General features: G+C 34.9%; 1 protein-coding gene across 3 annotated transcripts in view; it reads right to left on the minus strand.

Annotated features, from left to right (window-relative positions):
- The window catches only part of CSMD3 (CUB and Sushi multiple domains 3), a 1,308,251-nt gene that overhangs the window by 266,892 nt on the left and 1,023,103 nt on the right, over nucleotides 1-18,256 (minus strand). For all 3 annotated transcript variants that reach the window (XM_030937706.1, XM_030937708.1, XM_030937707.1), the window contains one exon: nucleotides 14,169-14,363. In XM_030937706.1, the coding sequence (XP_030793566.1) occupies nucleotides 14,169-14,363 (195 nt within the window). The remainder of the gene's footprint in view (nucleotides 1-14,168; nucleotides 14,364-18,256) is intronic.

Raw genomic sequence — 18,256 nt, forward strand, 5'->3', positions numbered from 1 at the left:
ACGGGGTTTCACTATGTTAGCCAGGATGGTCTCGATCTCCTGACCTCGTGATCCGCCCGTCTCGGCCTCCCAAAGTGCTGGGATTACAGGCTTGAGCCACCACGCCCGGCCTTCATGCTTCTTTTTATGTCTCCCCTATAACAATAGGTACTTCATTTTGTTTATCTGCCTTAAATGATAAACCTTCAATAATGCTCCATTACATGCGAACTGACTTTGTTTAAATTTCACACTTCTTTTTAATACTAAAAAAAAAAAAAAAAAAAAAAAAAAAAAAAATACATATCCAGTGTGATAATCAGTGGCTTATAAACCATTTTAATGACTCAATAATTCAACTTAGTAGGATATAAGCTTCTACATCTGTCATCTCACTGATTGCCTGGATTCATTCATTAGATTTTCCTGGCTAGGGAGCCATCACCTTCATCCCTCAGTGCTCTGTGAGCTGTTTTCTACATCAGAGAGTGTGATCTTAGAGAAAGAGTCATTCTATGCCAAAGTCCTATGAATAGCTATATCCTTGAATAGATCTTCCATGTCACCACATACAAATTCTACTACTAGTAACAGTTTTGGAGGGCATAGACAGTTAATGTATGATACTATGTGACTCATTTTGTACCCCAATTTCAAAAACTGAAATATAATTTACATACATAAAATTCACTGTTTTAAAGTGTACAGTTGAATGCTTTTTAGCATATTCATGAGTTTTAAAACTAACACCATTTTCTAATTTTAGAACATTTCCTCCACTCCCAAAATAATTTCAGTACCCATTAGTAGTCACATGCTGTTGTCACTTTCCTCAAGTTCCTGGAAATAGCTAACTTTTGAGGAAACTGTATGGGAAGATAATTTCTTGAAAGATTTGAATTATTGGCACTTTTTGAAACTAAAATACCTTTTTATCACATAGTTGATGTCTTACTGCTTTTTAATGATGAAAACCTTTTACTATTTAAAGAAATTGCTTAAAGCAACTAATAGTTTAAATGACTTTAAAGGGAAAAACACTCTTTAATAATTTGTTAACTTCTACCAAATTGCCTCAAAAATGTTGCTTTCTTGGGAACGTTTTCTCTAATTTCCAGACTTTTTCAGACGCCTCCATTATATAGCATTTCATCAATTACTTTTAGGACAGTAAATACAGTTTGTAATTTTGTGTTTATTTTGTATGTCTATTTGATTAATGCCTATATCTATCTCTAGTCTATAAGATCTATCAGATCAAAGTTTCCGTGTCTTCTCTGCATACTATTTGTACCTCTGGAGCCTAGCATAGTTGTTGTTTTTATAATAGGCTTCCAATAAATATATGCTGTATTAGGAAAAATGACAAAATATAAATTATTAATATCTTGCTATTTACTAAATACATGGAGTATAAAACTCATAGGCTTAAAAAATCCTTCCATTTAGAACAGCGTCGTAGAACACAATATAAAACAGCACATTGGAGTCAGGTTTACATTTAGGTTGGGCACGGTGGCTCATTCCTGTAATCCTAGCACTGTAGGCAGAGTCAGGTGGATCACTTGAGGTCAGGAGCTCGAGACCAGCCTGGCCAACATGGCAGAACTCCATCTCTATTAAAAATAAAAAAAACTTAGTCGGGCATGGGGACAGGTGCCTATAATCCTAGCTACTCGGGAGGCTGAGGCAGGAGAATCGCTTGAACCCAGGAGGTAGAGGTTGCAGTGAGCCGAGATTGTGCCATTGCACTCCAACCTGGGCAACAGAGTGAGACTCCATCTCGAAAAAGAGAGAGAAAAAAAGAAAGGTTTAGGTTTAAATTCCAGCTTCAGTCTTTACTGACTGAGTAGCCTTAGGACAGAGGGAAATATAAACTTGAACTAGAACAGTAAGTGTCTGTTAGATCTGGTATATAGTGTGGGTTCAGGTAAAATGAATTAAGGAACTGCCCTGATCTATTCCAGAATCTTCTGCTGGCAATATAATGAGGATTTTATAAGGCCTTAGGAAAATGAACTAACCTCATCAATCTCAGGAGGATACAAAGCTTAGAAGTAATAGCAGGAGAAACTTTCTTAGTAGTTTGCCAAACTACTCCCTTGACAGAGGTAGGAAAACATTTAAGTGATCTTACAATGAGCATTGTCACTCTCTAGAAGAAGCTCATGGCTTTTATTTTCTTCTCTTAATTTTTATCTAAGGATCAAAAGCAGAATACTCCATCCCAAAGAAGAGGAAGCCATAATGTCAATTCCACTGTTTCTCAATGATTGAGGTCACTGCCTGGTTGTCGAAGGTCAAGACGGATGTGGTTCTCTATCTTTCTTTAACTCTTTATCTTCTAGAAGCCTGGGGTGAAATAAGACTACTAGTACCATTGGCTCTTATTCCACCTCAGATTTCTGAAAAAGAGAATGTGGCCCATCTTCTTTCCCTTATATTTCAGGAGCTCTTCTCCTTGTTCCAGAAATTTGGATGAAGAAGAAAAATGTCTACATTTTCTCTAGACTTAACTGAATTTTTTTTTTCTAACTGAATTTCAGCATTTCTCTTAATTACACATGTAGGTAACAAAGCACATGAATAGCAAAAGTTAACTGGGACTTTATCACCAGTAGAAATTATAGATTTTTTATACTGCATTATAATTGTTTCAGATACCTTAAAATGTTGTATATGCTCATCACTATTGAAAATTATAGTAGTTATTAGACCTCTCACTAGAAGTTCTAATTTAATGCATTAGATAAGAAGCATATCTATCCTCACATAAAAAATGTGTATTTTTAATTTTAGTTTTTATATACTATAATAACTGTCTTTAAATATTATTGATTTCCCCTCTAAGCCTATGTGCTTTATTTTATTTTAAGCACTTAAAAAATTATTCTAATAAGGGGTCCATAAGCTTCATTGGAGTGTACAAAAAGTTTAAAAACCCCGTCCTAATTAGATTACTCCCAAACCACCATTCTTTCTCTTTGTCATGCTCTGTCTATTCTTTTCCTGAAGAGAGATTGTCTCAGAGATGGTTGTTGTGGTCCAACAAAATCTGGAAAATATTAGTTTCATTGAATGATCCTTTTTTTCTTGCTCTTTTGTCTCTTTTCCCAACAGGATAGATCAATTGTTCTCTGAATCAGAAAGGTCCCAAAACTCAGGTTTGGAATTTAGCGGGTAATATCCAGTTTTAGGGTTAGCTTAAGCTTAAGACTGTTGGGAACCACAGTCTAAATACAGTTCAGCTTTCCCCACTAACTCTCCTATTTGGTTCAGTCTAACTCACTCGATTTGTGGTTTTGGATTAGGGATCATATTTCCTGCTGCAGAGAGAGCTCTAACTTGTCTTCTTTTAAGCATACATCTCCCTTTTGCATCTTAGAGTGCATTGTTTGCTGGTTAAAGTGTAAATGTAAAACAATGAAGTTTTCTTTGTATACTAAAGGGGAGGGAAGCAACAAACCTACTCCACTCCTTTTGAATTTCCCTTAGAAAACATAATCAGCATACCTTTTTATTTTCTAGTGCAAGGTCACCAGCCTTCTGACCCTTGAACCTGTAAACACATACTTCTGACAATAACTGAAGGTTCAGAAACACCAGAGACAAGGCACATCAATTGGTCTATCAAGAAGATAAAATAAATTTTAATAACTCTTTTTTTACCTTATTGTATAAATCTGTGTGATTCTGTCTAGTCTTTGTAGTGTCTTTCATAGACCGTCTGCAATGTGCATTGCATTCTAGATGTGCTTATTTAATAATAAAACTAATTTCTTTCTTTTCTAGGTTTTGTGGAACAAACTCTATTAGTAGGATTTTTAGTTCCCCAACAAAAGTAAAAATTTGACTGTCCTTAAATTTCTTGCGTTATTATTACCTTAATACCATTTGAATATTGCCATGACTTCTAACAGTTACTGTTATATACTTTATTTTCTTCACTTGTAAGAAGAGAATTACTAAGTTTATTCAACATTCATATATATATATGTGTGTATATATATGTGTATATATATATGAATATATATATGAATGTATATATATGAGTATATATATGAATATATATATGTATATATATATGAATATATATATGAATATATATATGAATGTGTATATATATATGAACCATATATACATATGGTTCAGTAAAACTGACAATACTTCAGGAAGGCACATTTGAGGTCTCACCTAAATGTAGACTACATGGTAGTGGAGAATGGGGTACATCTTCATACAATGAGAAGCCATATGACTGTCCATCTGGAGATATGGTTTAAATATGAACCCCAAGTCAATAGTAACAATAAAATGCAGATTGAGCATCCCTAATTCAAAACGCAAAATCCAAAATGATCCAAAATCTGAAATTTTTGAGCACTAACATGACATTGAAAGCTCATGTTCAAAGGAAATGCTCATTGGAACATTTTAGATTTGGGATTTTCAGATTAGGGGTGCTCAACTGGTAAGTATAAATGCAAATATTCCAATACACAAAAAAATATGAAATTGAAAACACTCTAGTCCAAGCATTGTGGATTAGGCATTCTCAACCTGTATACTCTGAATGATAGACATTGATTTGCAAATTGCTTCCTACATTGGATGCTCCACATAGTATAGAATGAGACCACCACTTCTCCTGCTGTCTTTCCCGGCTTTTCCCCGTCTCCCCTTTTCCCTAGTTTATAAGACAGGAGAAGGGGGAGAAAGCAAAAAGTTGGAAAGAAACAGAAGTAAGATAAATAGCTAGACGACCTTGGCACCACCACCTGGCCCTGGTGGTTAAAATAATAATGATAATATTAACCCCTGACCAAAACTACTAGTGTTATCTGTGAATTCCAGACATTGTATGAGAAAGCACTGTAAAACTTTTTGTTCTGTTAGCTGATGCATGTAGCCCCCCGTCACGTTTTCCACACTTGCTTGATTTATCATGACCCTTTTACATGGATCCCTTAAAGTTGTAAGCCTTTAAAAAGGCCATGTATTTCTTCTTCAGGGAGCTCGGTTCTTAAGACACGAGTCTGCCGATGCTCCCGGCGGAATAAAAAACCTCTTCCATCTTTAATCCGGTGTCTGAAGAGTTTTGTCTGCAGCTCATCCTGCTACAATAGTATGCCCCAGAATCCACAGCAGGAGGGATTTGTTTATAACAATATTAATGATTCTCTAGACTAGCATCCAGGAGGCAAACTGGAGACAGAGTGTATATAAGAGTGTCAGAAAAAGAGCAAGTGCTCAGTAACATTAGCCTATCTTTTTGTTTCCATTTAAATAATAATTTTCCCCCATCATATGAAAACAAAATAAGCTCTGGTTTTATCACAATGCAATGCAAAATACATTAAAATACATTATGCTTCTCTATTGAAAACCTTTCCAACACATAATCTGCGTATTTTATCCATGAACAAAATTCCTGTGTGCTGCTGATGAAAAGCAGGTATTTCATGATACACAGACATGTTTTAATTATACTACCTATTTAAATGGTATCAAATGCCAATGGCTCAGTATATTAGATTAGATAATCTCTATATGCATTCATAATGAAATGAGACTCTAGACTTATTTCACAACCCCCCAAAATTTTGTAAACCTTAAGGACATTTGACATAAAAATAACTGAAATAAAAGTGTAGTTATTTATTTCTGAATTATATATACCCAAACAATATGATTTCATTAAAAGTAAGGCATATGAGGTTACCAATTAGAGATGACTTTAAAGTTGGAAAGCTGTAATTATAAAATTGATTTCTTATTTTTTGGTTTGTTTGTTTCAAAGCTTTCTCTTTATTTAACAGGGTAAGAGGGCTCTTCCTTTAAAAACTTGTATCACTCCACATATACTTGGAAGTTGAACAGAGAATGGTGCCAGACCACTGGATGTCTAATCTTAACATATTTGCATTTAGGCACTTTTGACTGAACTTAGAAGTCATCAGTGATTGAGTTACTTAAATATATATATGTGTGTGTGTGTGTGTGTGTGTGTGTGTGTATGTGTGTATATATGTATATGTGTATATATGTGTGTGTGTGTGTGTGTGTGTATATATATATATATTTTTTTTTTTTTGGCAGAATCCAGATCTTATATCAGCATAAGTGAAACAAAGGTATTGAAAAAAACAGAGCAAGCCGGGCGCGGTGGCTCACGCCTGTAATCCCAGCACTTTGGGAGGCCGAGGAGGGCAGATCACAAGGTCAGGAGATCGAGACCACGGTGAAACCCCGTCTCTACTAAAAATACAAAAAATTAGCCAGGCGCGGTGGCGGGCGCCTGTAGTCCCAGCTACTAGGGAGGCTGAGGCAGGAGAATGGCGTGAACCCAGGAGGCGGAGCTTGCAGTGAGCCGAGATCACGCCACTGCACTCCAGCCTGGTGGACAGAGCGAGACTCCGTCTCAAAAAAAAAGAGAAAAACAGAGCTGGCACTGTCTGAGTATATCTATATAGGCCTTTGTATACCGTTCAGAGTTATATTTCAGATGAAATACAAAAATGCACTTAAGATGAAAAATTTTATCAGGTTTTTGTTTGTTTGTTTGTTTGTTTGTTTGTTTGTAGGAATTTACATTCTCTTAATTCTCATACTTAGCCTGGAGGAAGATTTCAATCTCACCACTTAGTCTTAGTGCCATACATCATTTGTAAAACACTAAACCACTTAAAATATTCCAGGCACTCTTTGGTTCTGGAGATATAAAAAGGCCAATACAAAGTTCTTCGCAGAATTAACCAGCCTACCTATAGGGCAGTGATTAAGATCATGGCTTCATAAGAAGACTGCTAAGCATGTGTGACTTTGAACGAGTGGCTGAACCTCTCTCTGTGTCTTGGTTTCCTCATCTGTAAAATGAGAATATGAACAGTCTCTACTTCATGGCATTATGGTGAAATACAAAATTATATGTAATATTATTATTACCAGCTTGATACAGATAAGCTGTCATCTGTCAACAATCCTCCTCCCTATGCTCTTGTTCTACTGAATTGCTTGAAATTCCACCGGCATTTCCTATTTGCTCTTCATTTCTATATGTTTACAAATACACTGAACCCGAGTTGTGAAACACATAATCTCTTTATGTCCTGTGGCTCACCTAGTTTCTTATTATTTATACTTTTAAAATTCAGTTTATGTATCACTTTCATAAGGAAGCTTCCCTGAGCTCTCTTCATAACAAGATCAGATATATCTCCATGCTGTGCTCACAGTACTGTTTTTATTTCTCGCAATGGACTTTACCTGTCTGTATCTCATCAGATTATAAACTCTCTAAGGGCAAGGACCATGTTGAATTCATGTTGTTAACCCCAATTTTTAATGCAGGACCAGGCATAATGGTACTTTTAATACCTGACTAACAGGAATCAACAAATGATCTTTTCTTTGGAATAATTGGTGAGCTAGTAGTTCATTAACAGTCCAAATATGTTTATTCTTAGGGTCATATATTATAACTGCCTATTAATTGGATGCTCACTGTATGTTGTAACAGTGAAAAAGATTAAGAATATTTCATTCGTACTGTGGTCAGTACTCTCTAGTTTAATGATTTGCCTTTCAAAGCTACGAGGTCCTGAAAGTACTTTGGGCTTTACATACATCAAATAAATCCTTATTCAGGATACAGAGTTGCAATTTTAGAATAGATATTGATTCTGTCCTGGGAGCTCTGAGGAGCAGGGGGATGGTAAATAGGAATTTTCTTCTAGTAAGAAGACAACAGATTAGATGCCTGAAGAAAACGAGAGAGCTAGCCAGCCAGAGAGCTGGGGTAAAAGTAATACAAGCCGAAAGAACAGCATATGTAAAAGATGTGAGGCAGAAGTCTGATCAGTGCTTTGAAGGAAATATCAAGGAGCCTAGTATCACTCAAAGAGTGTAGCAGAGGGAGGAAACAATAAAGAGGTCAGGGTGTATACGAGAAGATGAAGTAGAACTTTGGACTATAAGATCTTTGGCATTTATTCTGATTTGGGAAGCCATTGGTGGATTTTGAGTAAATATGATACAATCTGAACTATGCTCAAAAGATGACTGTATTGTTGTTTGGAAGATACTATATGGAGAACAAAGGAAGGAGAAAAACTAGTTAGGAGAGAGGAAAAGAGGTAAGAGATGGCAGATGCTCTGGATAAGGGTAGAGCTGTGCCATTAGATAAAATAAGTCAAGGCAACATGATTAGGTGAGACAAATCAAGCAATGAATATTAAAGGGAAAATCTGGAATCTGTCACTATTTTTGTTTTATTACCTTTACCTAATATTGAGTGAGATTATGGATAAGAATGACATATGACTTCTACTTTAATTCAGTATGTCTGTATATAACTAAATTACTACAGAGTTTTAAAAGATCCTTTTTAAAGTAAGAAAAATAAAAAGGGAAGAAATTATTTTCTAAACACATTTTTTTTTTTTAATCATGAAAGGAATTGTAGGTACAGATATGCTGTTCTACTATCATTTAATATATATGACAATATCATGAGATAAACTGCAGAGTTTCTCATCACTGAGCAGGACTTACCACAGGATGCAATCATTTTGGATCTACTTCTGACAAATATAATCTCCCAGTGTCCACCTTAAGCTCTTAAAAACATTTTCTTCTGATTTAAAATGTGCACTTAATCCTAAATCATGATAAAATTATATCTTCTAAAATAGACAAACTTTATAAATTAATATGGTTTAGTTTGAGTTTGCAGATATTTAACAAGAGCCTGTTTATATAAATTAAGGTGTTACATGCTAAATGGGATATATAGCCTATGACTGCATGGAGCTTATGTTCTTCTAGGGTCAGACTAAGCCAACATTATAAGAAAAAGCAAAATATAGTTGTGTTCTAAGAGTCTGCAGAATATGATCATGTTGGTATTTGCTTCTACACTAAAAATAAATAAATAAATAAACAAAGAAAGAGCTTTCCTTATTTTCACTCCTAGGAATCACAGTTAACTTCCTATTTATGCACTCAAAAGCAATGCCTACCAGTCAGTCACAATTTTATCAGAGATTTTAGTCAGGATACCTACTATGGGATGGCACCTAGGCTGAAAAGCAGCAAAGTGCCAGTCACCTAATTCTCAAACATTGATAAAATTAGGAATAGAGGCATACACATATTAATGTATAGCAAAAGCAATCACTAGAGTAACCCCAAATAATATAACTCTGAAATACTGAAGAGAGGGACTGTGTATGTTGCATCATCTTTTGTATCAGGGAATCATGAGGTATTATCTACAGTTGGTAAATAAAGAAACAGATCTTTCTATGTTATATGGAGTTATGGGAGGGACCATCAGAGCAATTAGAAACAGAAATTAGAACCTTCAGCTTCTGACCAGTAGGAGGATAGAGAGGGACTAAGGCAGATGATCATTGCTTTAAATATAAGCTACTTCTTATTATTTTCTTAGTTATCACAGGTATATCTCAGATAAAAATACAAAATTTATCTTAAAACATAAAAAATAATTTGTTTTTATGAACAATGAACCCTCTGGATTATTATACATACTTTAAATACTAAATTTGACTTTTAAGTATTAACTTAGGCCAGTTGTGGTGACTCATGACTGTAACCTCGGCATTGTGGGAGGCCAAGGTGGGAGGATCACTTGAGGCCAGTAGTTCGAGACCAGCCTGGGCAACATAGTTAGACACTGTCTCTGCAAAAAAATAAAAATAAAAAGTTAGCTGGGTGTGGTGGCACATGCCTGTAGTCCCAGCTACTTGAGAAGCTGAGGTGGGAGAACTGCCTGAACTTGGGAAGGATAGGCTTTAGTGAGCCATGATTGTACCACTGCACTCCAGCATGGGTGACAGAGTGAGACCCTGTCTGAAAAAAAAAAAAAAAAAGTGTTACGTTGTTACATCTGAAAGTCAGCCAGTGCTGTGTGTAAGTGCTGAGGAAAAATAATTAGATATGTGACATTGATTAGGAAACTAAAATGTATCAAATGCTCCTCACTGTGTGACAGTGACAGCCACAGACCAATGTTTAAAATAAGTTATTTAATATGATTTTCTCAACAACCTTGCAAATTACACAATATCTTATGATTAGATAGACTAAATAAATAAATCGAAAAGTAGCACAGAAACCCAGACATTAAAAAGAAAAATCATTGTTTAGTAATAAATATATCTAGTTCTAAAACAGAATATTTTCCCCCAACTATACTAGAAATTATTGGTTGCAATCATAAACTTTAAATCTTAAACTTTTTTTCCAATAGCTTAAAGAATTCACTGGATAAATTTTATTTGATTTCCATAACATCATGTCCATTTTGATTAAAAGTCTAATGATACTTAATTGATGGTAAAAATTATCTCTTAGGGAAATTTTAAAATACTCAACATCTGTTCAATTTTCAGGAGTGAATGAATGTGTATATTCACATCATAACATAGATAAATTAATTTTAATTAATATTAAAAAGACAGAAGTATATTAGTTAACCAACGCATAACACCCAATGCAAGATGTGATGCATGTTTATCAGCACTTTGCTTCTCTTGGAACACTGCGTTGAAAATCACAACTTCCATATATTTATATTCCAACTTTTGTCAGAAACTTTACTAGATTCTCTGTGTGTGTTGTGTTTACCAATTGAATCTTCATAATAACCTATTGAATTAATAACTATTAATCTAATTTTAGAGATTAAAAAGTCAAGACTGAGCTTGCCTTAGGTCACAGGTGTCAGAAGACATCTATTTGAATCCAGGTGTGCTGTACACTCTAAATTGTCTGTAGATATGAACTATTCAACCAACATTAAGTATACTTAATTGGGCCATAATTGATCCTATAAAATGTTTTTGGCTCAAAAGGATTTAAAAAAATATATTATGGCATATGGCACATTTCATGCTGAAACTGACATTTCTATGACCTATTGGAAAGGAATATGATTATATTAGGTGGGCATATTCTTAGTGAATGTATGCTATACTCTAGTGTTCCTGACTTTTTCACCTGTCATTGAAAGCCATCTACTTAATCATTTATACCTGTGATTAACATCTATCTTATTAATCTATAGTTTTTTGTGTCCTTTGATATTTCTGCATCAGGACTTTTAGTTATTTTGAATCTGGCTCCCAGAAATTTTTTAGAAATTTTCTGTAGTTTCCAAACAGTCATTGACAGTAAAATTTGAAAAGTTCTTTTCTATGTTTAGTATGTTTTTTCTAGCTAAATTAGATTTTTTTAATTCTAAATTACATAATACTAATTTCTACGGTTCTACATTCTAATATGATACAACAACCCTTTCTCTTAAATTTCCTTTAAACTTCCATGCCATCAATCACTTTTTCTCTCTTTGGAACAACTAATTCCAAAGCAGTTATTTCTCTATTTATTCCTTTTATCTTCTGATAGATGAACCATAAATGCAAGTTAAAAATTAACCAGCTGTTCTGGTAATGATGGACCAATCAGAAGATGTCTACCATTTCTTTGTTTCTTATAACAATATTTTGAAGTAAAAAACGTTAATTATCCCTATTTCATAGATGAGACAAAATAAACCCAGAGAGGGGTAAGTCAGAAATTATGCACATGTAATTCTTATAAGTGAATACATTCTTCAACTAGGGAAAAATTACCATGTATATTAGATATCAAAAATTGTTTATTTTCACTGAAATTAATAGTAAGAAATGCAATTTATATCATAGTCCAATTCAAACAAACACTTGAATGCACGCAGGTATATATATACACAGATGTATATTTATTGTATTTTATTTATTTCTTTATATATAACAGGGAAATTTTCCAAAAGTAGTATGTACTCTCGGCCGGGTGCAGTGGCTCACTCCTGTAATCCCAGCACTTTGGGAGGTTGAGGTGGACTGATTTCTTAAGGCCAGGAGTTTGAGACCAGCTTGAGCAACATGACAAAAAACCATCTCTACTAAAAATACAAAAATTATCTGGGTGTGGTGGTGCACACCTGTAATTCCAGCCATTAGAGAGTCTGAGGCAGGAGAATTACTTGAACACAGGAGTGTTCCCACTCCAGCCTGGGCAGCAGAGCCAGACTCCATCTCAAAAACAAACAGACAAAGATACTCTCTCTATGTTCCTTAAAGTATACTTTTTTCTGGGACTGTAAACTAGTTCAACCATTGTGGAAGACAGTGTGAAGATTCCTCAGGGATCTAGAATGAGAAGTACCATTTGACCCAGCCATCCCATTACTGGGTATATACCCAAAGGATTATAAATCATGCTGCTATAAAGATACATGCACATGTATGTTTATTGCGGCACTATTCACAATAGCAAAGACTTGGAACCAACCCAAATGTCCATCAATGACAGACTGGATTAAGAAAATGTGGCACATATATACCATGGAATACTAAGCAGCCATATAAAAGGATGAGTTCATGTCCTTTGTAGGCACATGGATGCAGCTGGAAACCATCATTCTGAGCAAACTATCGCAAGAACAGAAAACCAAACACTGCATGTTCTCACTCATAGGTGGGAAATGAACAATGAGATCACGTGGACACAGGAAGGGGAACATCACACTCTGGGGCCTGTTGTGGGGTAGGGGGAGGGGGGAGGGATAACTTTAGGAGATATACCTAATGTAAATGATGAGTTAATGGGTGCAGCACACCAACATGGCACATCTATACATATGTAACAAAACTGCACGTTGTGCACATGTACCCTAGAACATAAAGTATAACAAAAAAGTATACTTTTTTCTATTATTTTTATTAACTTTTAATTTAATTTTATTCGATTCACTTATATGTTTATTATAGGCTAGTCACAACTCAATGAATTGATTTTATGATTCACTGTTGGTGACCCATAGTTTGGGAAATCTGTCCTAGATGATATCATTTCTGTGTTACTTTTCATACAATGCATTAGAATCATTTAATGGACTACGGAGTCTCTAGCAACCCTAAGCAGTGATATCACTGTTTCTCTGTTTTTCCTTTCTCACTGTATCTCCATTCTTATATAGAGTTATATACAAGTATATGATTTTTAAATATGCAGTATTCTATCTCCTTCTAGGCAACCTAATTTCTAGAAGAATACACATTCTTCCTTATCCTTATTATAGACAAAGATTTATCAACAGCTTTTAATAATATTTAAATTATTAAATTTATCTACTTGGGTTGAAATGTCAGTTTTAGTGTGTTTGTTCCTCATGTACTCAGCCAATGTTTTCTGAGCACCTAACATTTTCAGGTACAAATCCTGAGGGCACAAAAATTAGCATAACAGGCCATAACCCAGTTCTCAGAAGGTTTGTCTATTACTATACGAATATTACTTTAGAGACACCTGGGAATATAGGCAGTTTTCCAAAATCAGTTCTTTATTGAATTCAACTTAAAAATAAATTGATAGGCTGGGCGCGGTGGCTCAAGCCTGTAATTCCAGCACTTTGGGAGGCGGAGACGGGCGGATCACGAGGTCAGGAAATTGAGACCATCCTGGCTAACACAGTGAAACACCGTCTCTACTAAAAATATACAAAAAACACTAGCCGGGCGAGGTGGTGGGCGCCTGTGGTCCCAGCTACTTGGGAGGCTGAGGCAGGAGAATGGCGTAAACCCGGGAGGCGGAGCTTGCAGTGAGCTGAGATCCGGCCACTGCACTCCAGCCTGGGCCACAGAGCGAGACTCCGTCTCAATAATAATAATAATAATAATAATAATAATAATAATAATAATAGATAAAATCTCTGCATTGCCAATACCACACTTGTAGATTGTATGTTGAATAGCTGCTGTTTTGAAACACAGAAATGACTTTTTTTTTTTTTTTTGAGACAGAGTCTCGCACTGTCACCCAGGCTGGAGTGCAGTGGCATGATCTAGGCTCTCTGCAACCTCTGCCTCCCGGGTTCAAGTGATTCTCCTGCCTCAGCCTCCCGAGTAGCTGGGACTAGAGGTGCGTGCCACCACGGCCTGCTAATTGTTGTATTTTTGGTAGAGAGGGGTTTCACAATGTTGACCAGGATGGTCTCCATCTCTTGACCTCGTGATCCACCCGCCTTGGCCTCCCAAAGTGCTGGGATTACAGGCATGAGCCACCAGCGCCCAGCCCATTTTTCCTAATAATGAAAATTCATCCATAAAAATATGTTTCTTACCATGACAACTTGGCAAGACTCTATTCCATCCAGGTCTTCCATCATCTCCCATGATACAGGTGAGTGTTGAATAACCTTGAAGAACATAACCAGCATCACAGTAATAGGTGACTGTTGACCCTAATTTATAATCCATTCCAAGTCTGGTGCCATTCATTATATTGCCTGGATCAAAGCAGGACTCTCGGAGTTTTGCTGTAAAACAGTGTTAATATAACATTAATTGCTTTAAAATACAGTTGGCACTCTGTAATACATGGGTTCTGCATCTGTGAATTCAGCTAACTGCAGACTGAAAATATTTGGAAAAAACTGTACTGCACTGAATATGTACAGACATTTTTTGTCATTACTCCCTAAATAACACAGTATAGCAACTGTTTACCTAGTATTTACATCATATCCTGTATTATTAGTAATCTAGAGATGATTTAATGCATATGGGAGGATGTATATAAGTTATATGTTCACATCTGTGAATGTTAGTATCTGAGAAGTTCTGGTACCAGTTACCCAGGGATACCAAGGGACAACTGACTGTTTTTTATGGACCTTTAAGACATATTCACTTCTTTTTCTAACCAAGAAGGAAAAAGCAGCAACACCAGTTTCTGTCTTTGTTTGGGGGCTCGAAGTACAAAGGAGCCCTTATCCATATCTGACAAATTGCTAATGCATATTTATTAGTAAGATAATAAATAAATTATAAAGATCGTCATAGATCTTCCCATTAAACTTAGTATCTAAAGTATATAGTCAAACATAGGGTTTCAGAATTTATTATAAACATTATGTGTGTTATAATCCATGTGTAGGTACTATAAATGAATTACTCTGGGGAAAAAGCAGAACTCCTTACAAAACGTCTTTATTTAAAAGATCTCCCCACAAGTAATGCCCATCCCATGTTATTGAATCTAGAAGTGGTTTTTCTGCCTATGTTGATTGAGCTCAGTTCATTTCACTACCTACCGCAAAATAAAAGGCCCTATTTCTCTGTCTTGCAACAAGTTTTCTTACCCTGTTTCCTCCAGTCATTCTCCACACTTTTATCAGAGGTCTCCCATTATAAAATAGCAAAACCCAAACCACAATATTTTTGGACAGATTATCCATCCCTATGCAAAACACTTTCAAAGCTAGAAGTAACAGACAGATTGAAAAATAAAATCCTTTCACAACAGAGGAATTGTTTTCATTGTATCCAGATAGTGAACAAAGAGACTGACAGAATATTTTGAAAATATGTAGAGAAATAGAATTAGTTCATTCATTTTATGGCAAAAGTACTATTACACTTTGTTGTTAACAGATCTGGATGAGGCCTTGAGATTATTTCCATTTTGTAATTATTGATTACTTAAAAAATAATAAAGAAATGTACAACATAAAGGCCATCACAATAAATCAGGGTAACAAATGTAGTGATTTTCTACATTAGAATTTTTTTTGTGTTAATAAGAAATCAGAAAGTGGGTATATCTCTGAATATGAGTCATGGAATCTTTGGAATTTAAGTCAATGATATCTTGGGGTTTGGCTACTACAAACATATTTTTATATCAAAATATAATTAATTACACCACTAAGAATATGTTTCTTTCATTCATAAAAGTTTGCAAAGAGTTTATTGTACTTTAACATATATAAGAAATAATGAGAAATCTGTGCTTTAAGAACACTATATATAATTTCTCCCAATTCAACTAAAGAGGAAATGGTGAAACCAAACATTTAAATAATTTTAATAGAATATCAGAGAAATGAAAAAAGTTCTTTCCCTTTCTTCTTTCTTTCCTTCTTTCTTTCTTTCTTTCTTTCTTTCTTTCTTTCTTTCTTTCTTTCTTTCTTTCTTTCTTTCTTTCTTTCTTTCTTTCTTTCTTCTTTCTTTCTTTCTTTCTTTCTTCCTTCTCTCTGTCTTCCTTCCTTCCTTCCTTCCTTCCTTCCTTCCTTCCTTCCTTCCTTCCTTCCTTCCTTCCTTCCTTCCTTCCTTTCTCTCTTCTTTCTTTTCTTTCTTTTCTTTTCTTTTCTTTTCTTTTCTTTTCTTTTCTTTTCTTTTCTTTCTTTCACTACTTAAGGGCTCACTACCCTACTAACTCTGGAAATGCAGCAGTGGACAATCAGAAAATGTTCTGGCACTCATGGAAATTACAGTCTGTTAAAGAAAGGAATTATATTAAATAAAGACTTGCAATTCTGGAATGCCGTGTAAAGGGAAGCATTCAGGAACCTCACTGAAAAAGTGGTATCTAAAGTGAGCATTGAGGGAATAAAGAACAGATTAGGTGAAAAGGCGATGGGAAGTTTGTAGGGGAGGAGGTGTGCTGATATGTGCAAGCAGATAAATGTGATTCCTGAGTTTCAAACCAGAGTTAAATGACTTGATGTTCTCCCAAGCACACATACACATACACACACTGATACATATACACAAAATTTGCACTCCATACATTATACTCAGCTGCTCTATAAAAATTTTGTCCCAAACCATGGAATATATTTCTTTTCATATAAAATACTCACACAACTCTTTTTATGAAAGAACCAGCAGGGTGACCACTTAATTTGGTCACTAAGAATGGGGCTTTAGTGATGTAGGGATTGATTTGTTTATTTATAAATTTATAAAAATAAAACCTTACATTGTACCTTCCCTTAAACAAGCAGGAAAACACAATGTAATTTTTAGACAGAACAGAAACCTGTCATGTACAGCTGGACTTCGTGAAATTGAACTAAGTCCCTGGAGGGTAAATGAAGGATTTAAATTTCTGTTTAAAAGAATTACTCTCTTTGACAAGTCTATTCTCCTAATACTCATCTTTTGAAAAGTTTGCTTTCTCCTTCCTTGAAGTTTTCCCCAATGTTTCAATAACTGTCAGTGAAACTGTAATGCAAGCATCCTGTTTTTTGAGGAAAGGGAAACATTGTTTGACAAATTTAAAAATATTGACTCTGCAACAATTTTACACTGCTAGCCTCAATTTGAGAGAATGCACTTATCTCGTTATAATGTTTATATACTGTTTTAAATCCTTGGTGACTAGCTTTCTATGAATAATACTGCCTTTGTTTATATCCATGTGTGTCATAGCAATTACACCTGGAAATTTCGAAAACACCTGGAGAATACTTATATAAATGTCTAGGCAGTAGCTGGAAAGCTGATTTTAGTTTCCGAATAAAAATTATGGGGCAGACAAGTTATTAGCATTATTTTTATGCATAATTAATTTTATCTGCTTAATAGTGATTTGCCTACTGAACAGATACTAGGTAAAAGAGTATTTTGTCTCCTTATAGTCTCCAAATAAAATATGTCAGAAGATATATTTTAGATCTGCTGCATCTAAAATATTTTAGTTTTATTTTAAAATCATTTCTGCTGAATATAAATAGATGTATGTATGTATGTGTGTGTGTATATATATAAGTTTTATTAGAACTAGAAGTGAACATATACAATAAAGTTTACATCTTAATTTTTAATTAAAGACAATAACAAATGCTGGTGAGAATGGGGAGAAAAGGCAAACCTTGTACACTGTTGAGGGGGATGTAAATTAGCACAGCCACTATGGAGAACAGTAGCAACAGTATAGAGGTTCCTCAGAAAACTAAAAATAGAACTACCCTATGATCCAGCAATCCCACTGCTAGTATATATCCTAAAGACAGAAATCAGTATATCAAAGAGATATCTGCACTCTCATGTTTATTGTAGTACTGCTCAGAATAGTCAAGATTTGGAAGCAACCTAAAGTGTCCGTCAACAGACAAACATATATATAATAAGTGGCACATATATATACAATGAAGTAGTATTCCACCATAAAAAAAGAATGAAATATTTGCAACAACATGGATGGAACTGGAGGATGTAAGTAAAATAAGTCAGGCACAGAAAGACAAATTTTGCATTTTCTTACTTATTTGTGGGACCTAAAAATTAAAAACAATTGAACTCATGGAGTTAGAGAGTAGAAGGATAGTTACCAGAGGCTGGGAAGGGTAGTGGAGGTGTTGGGGGAAAAGTGGGGATAGTTAATGGGTACAAAAAATAATTAAAAAGAATGAATAAGATCTAG

Source organism: Rhinopithecus roxellana, chromosome 9, assembly GCF_007565055.1.
Source record: "Rhinopithecus roxellana isolate Shanxi Qingling chromosome 9, ASM756505v1, whole genome shotgun sequence".
NCBI classification, from domain to species: domain Eukaryota; kingdom Metazoa; phylum Chordata; class Mammalia; order Primates; family Cercopithecidae; genus Rhinopithecus; species Rhinopithecus roxellana.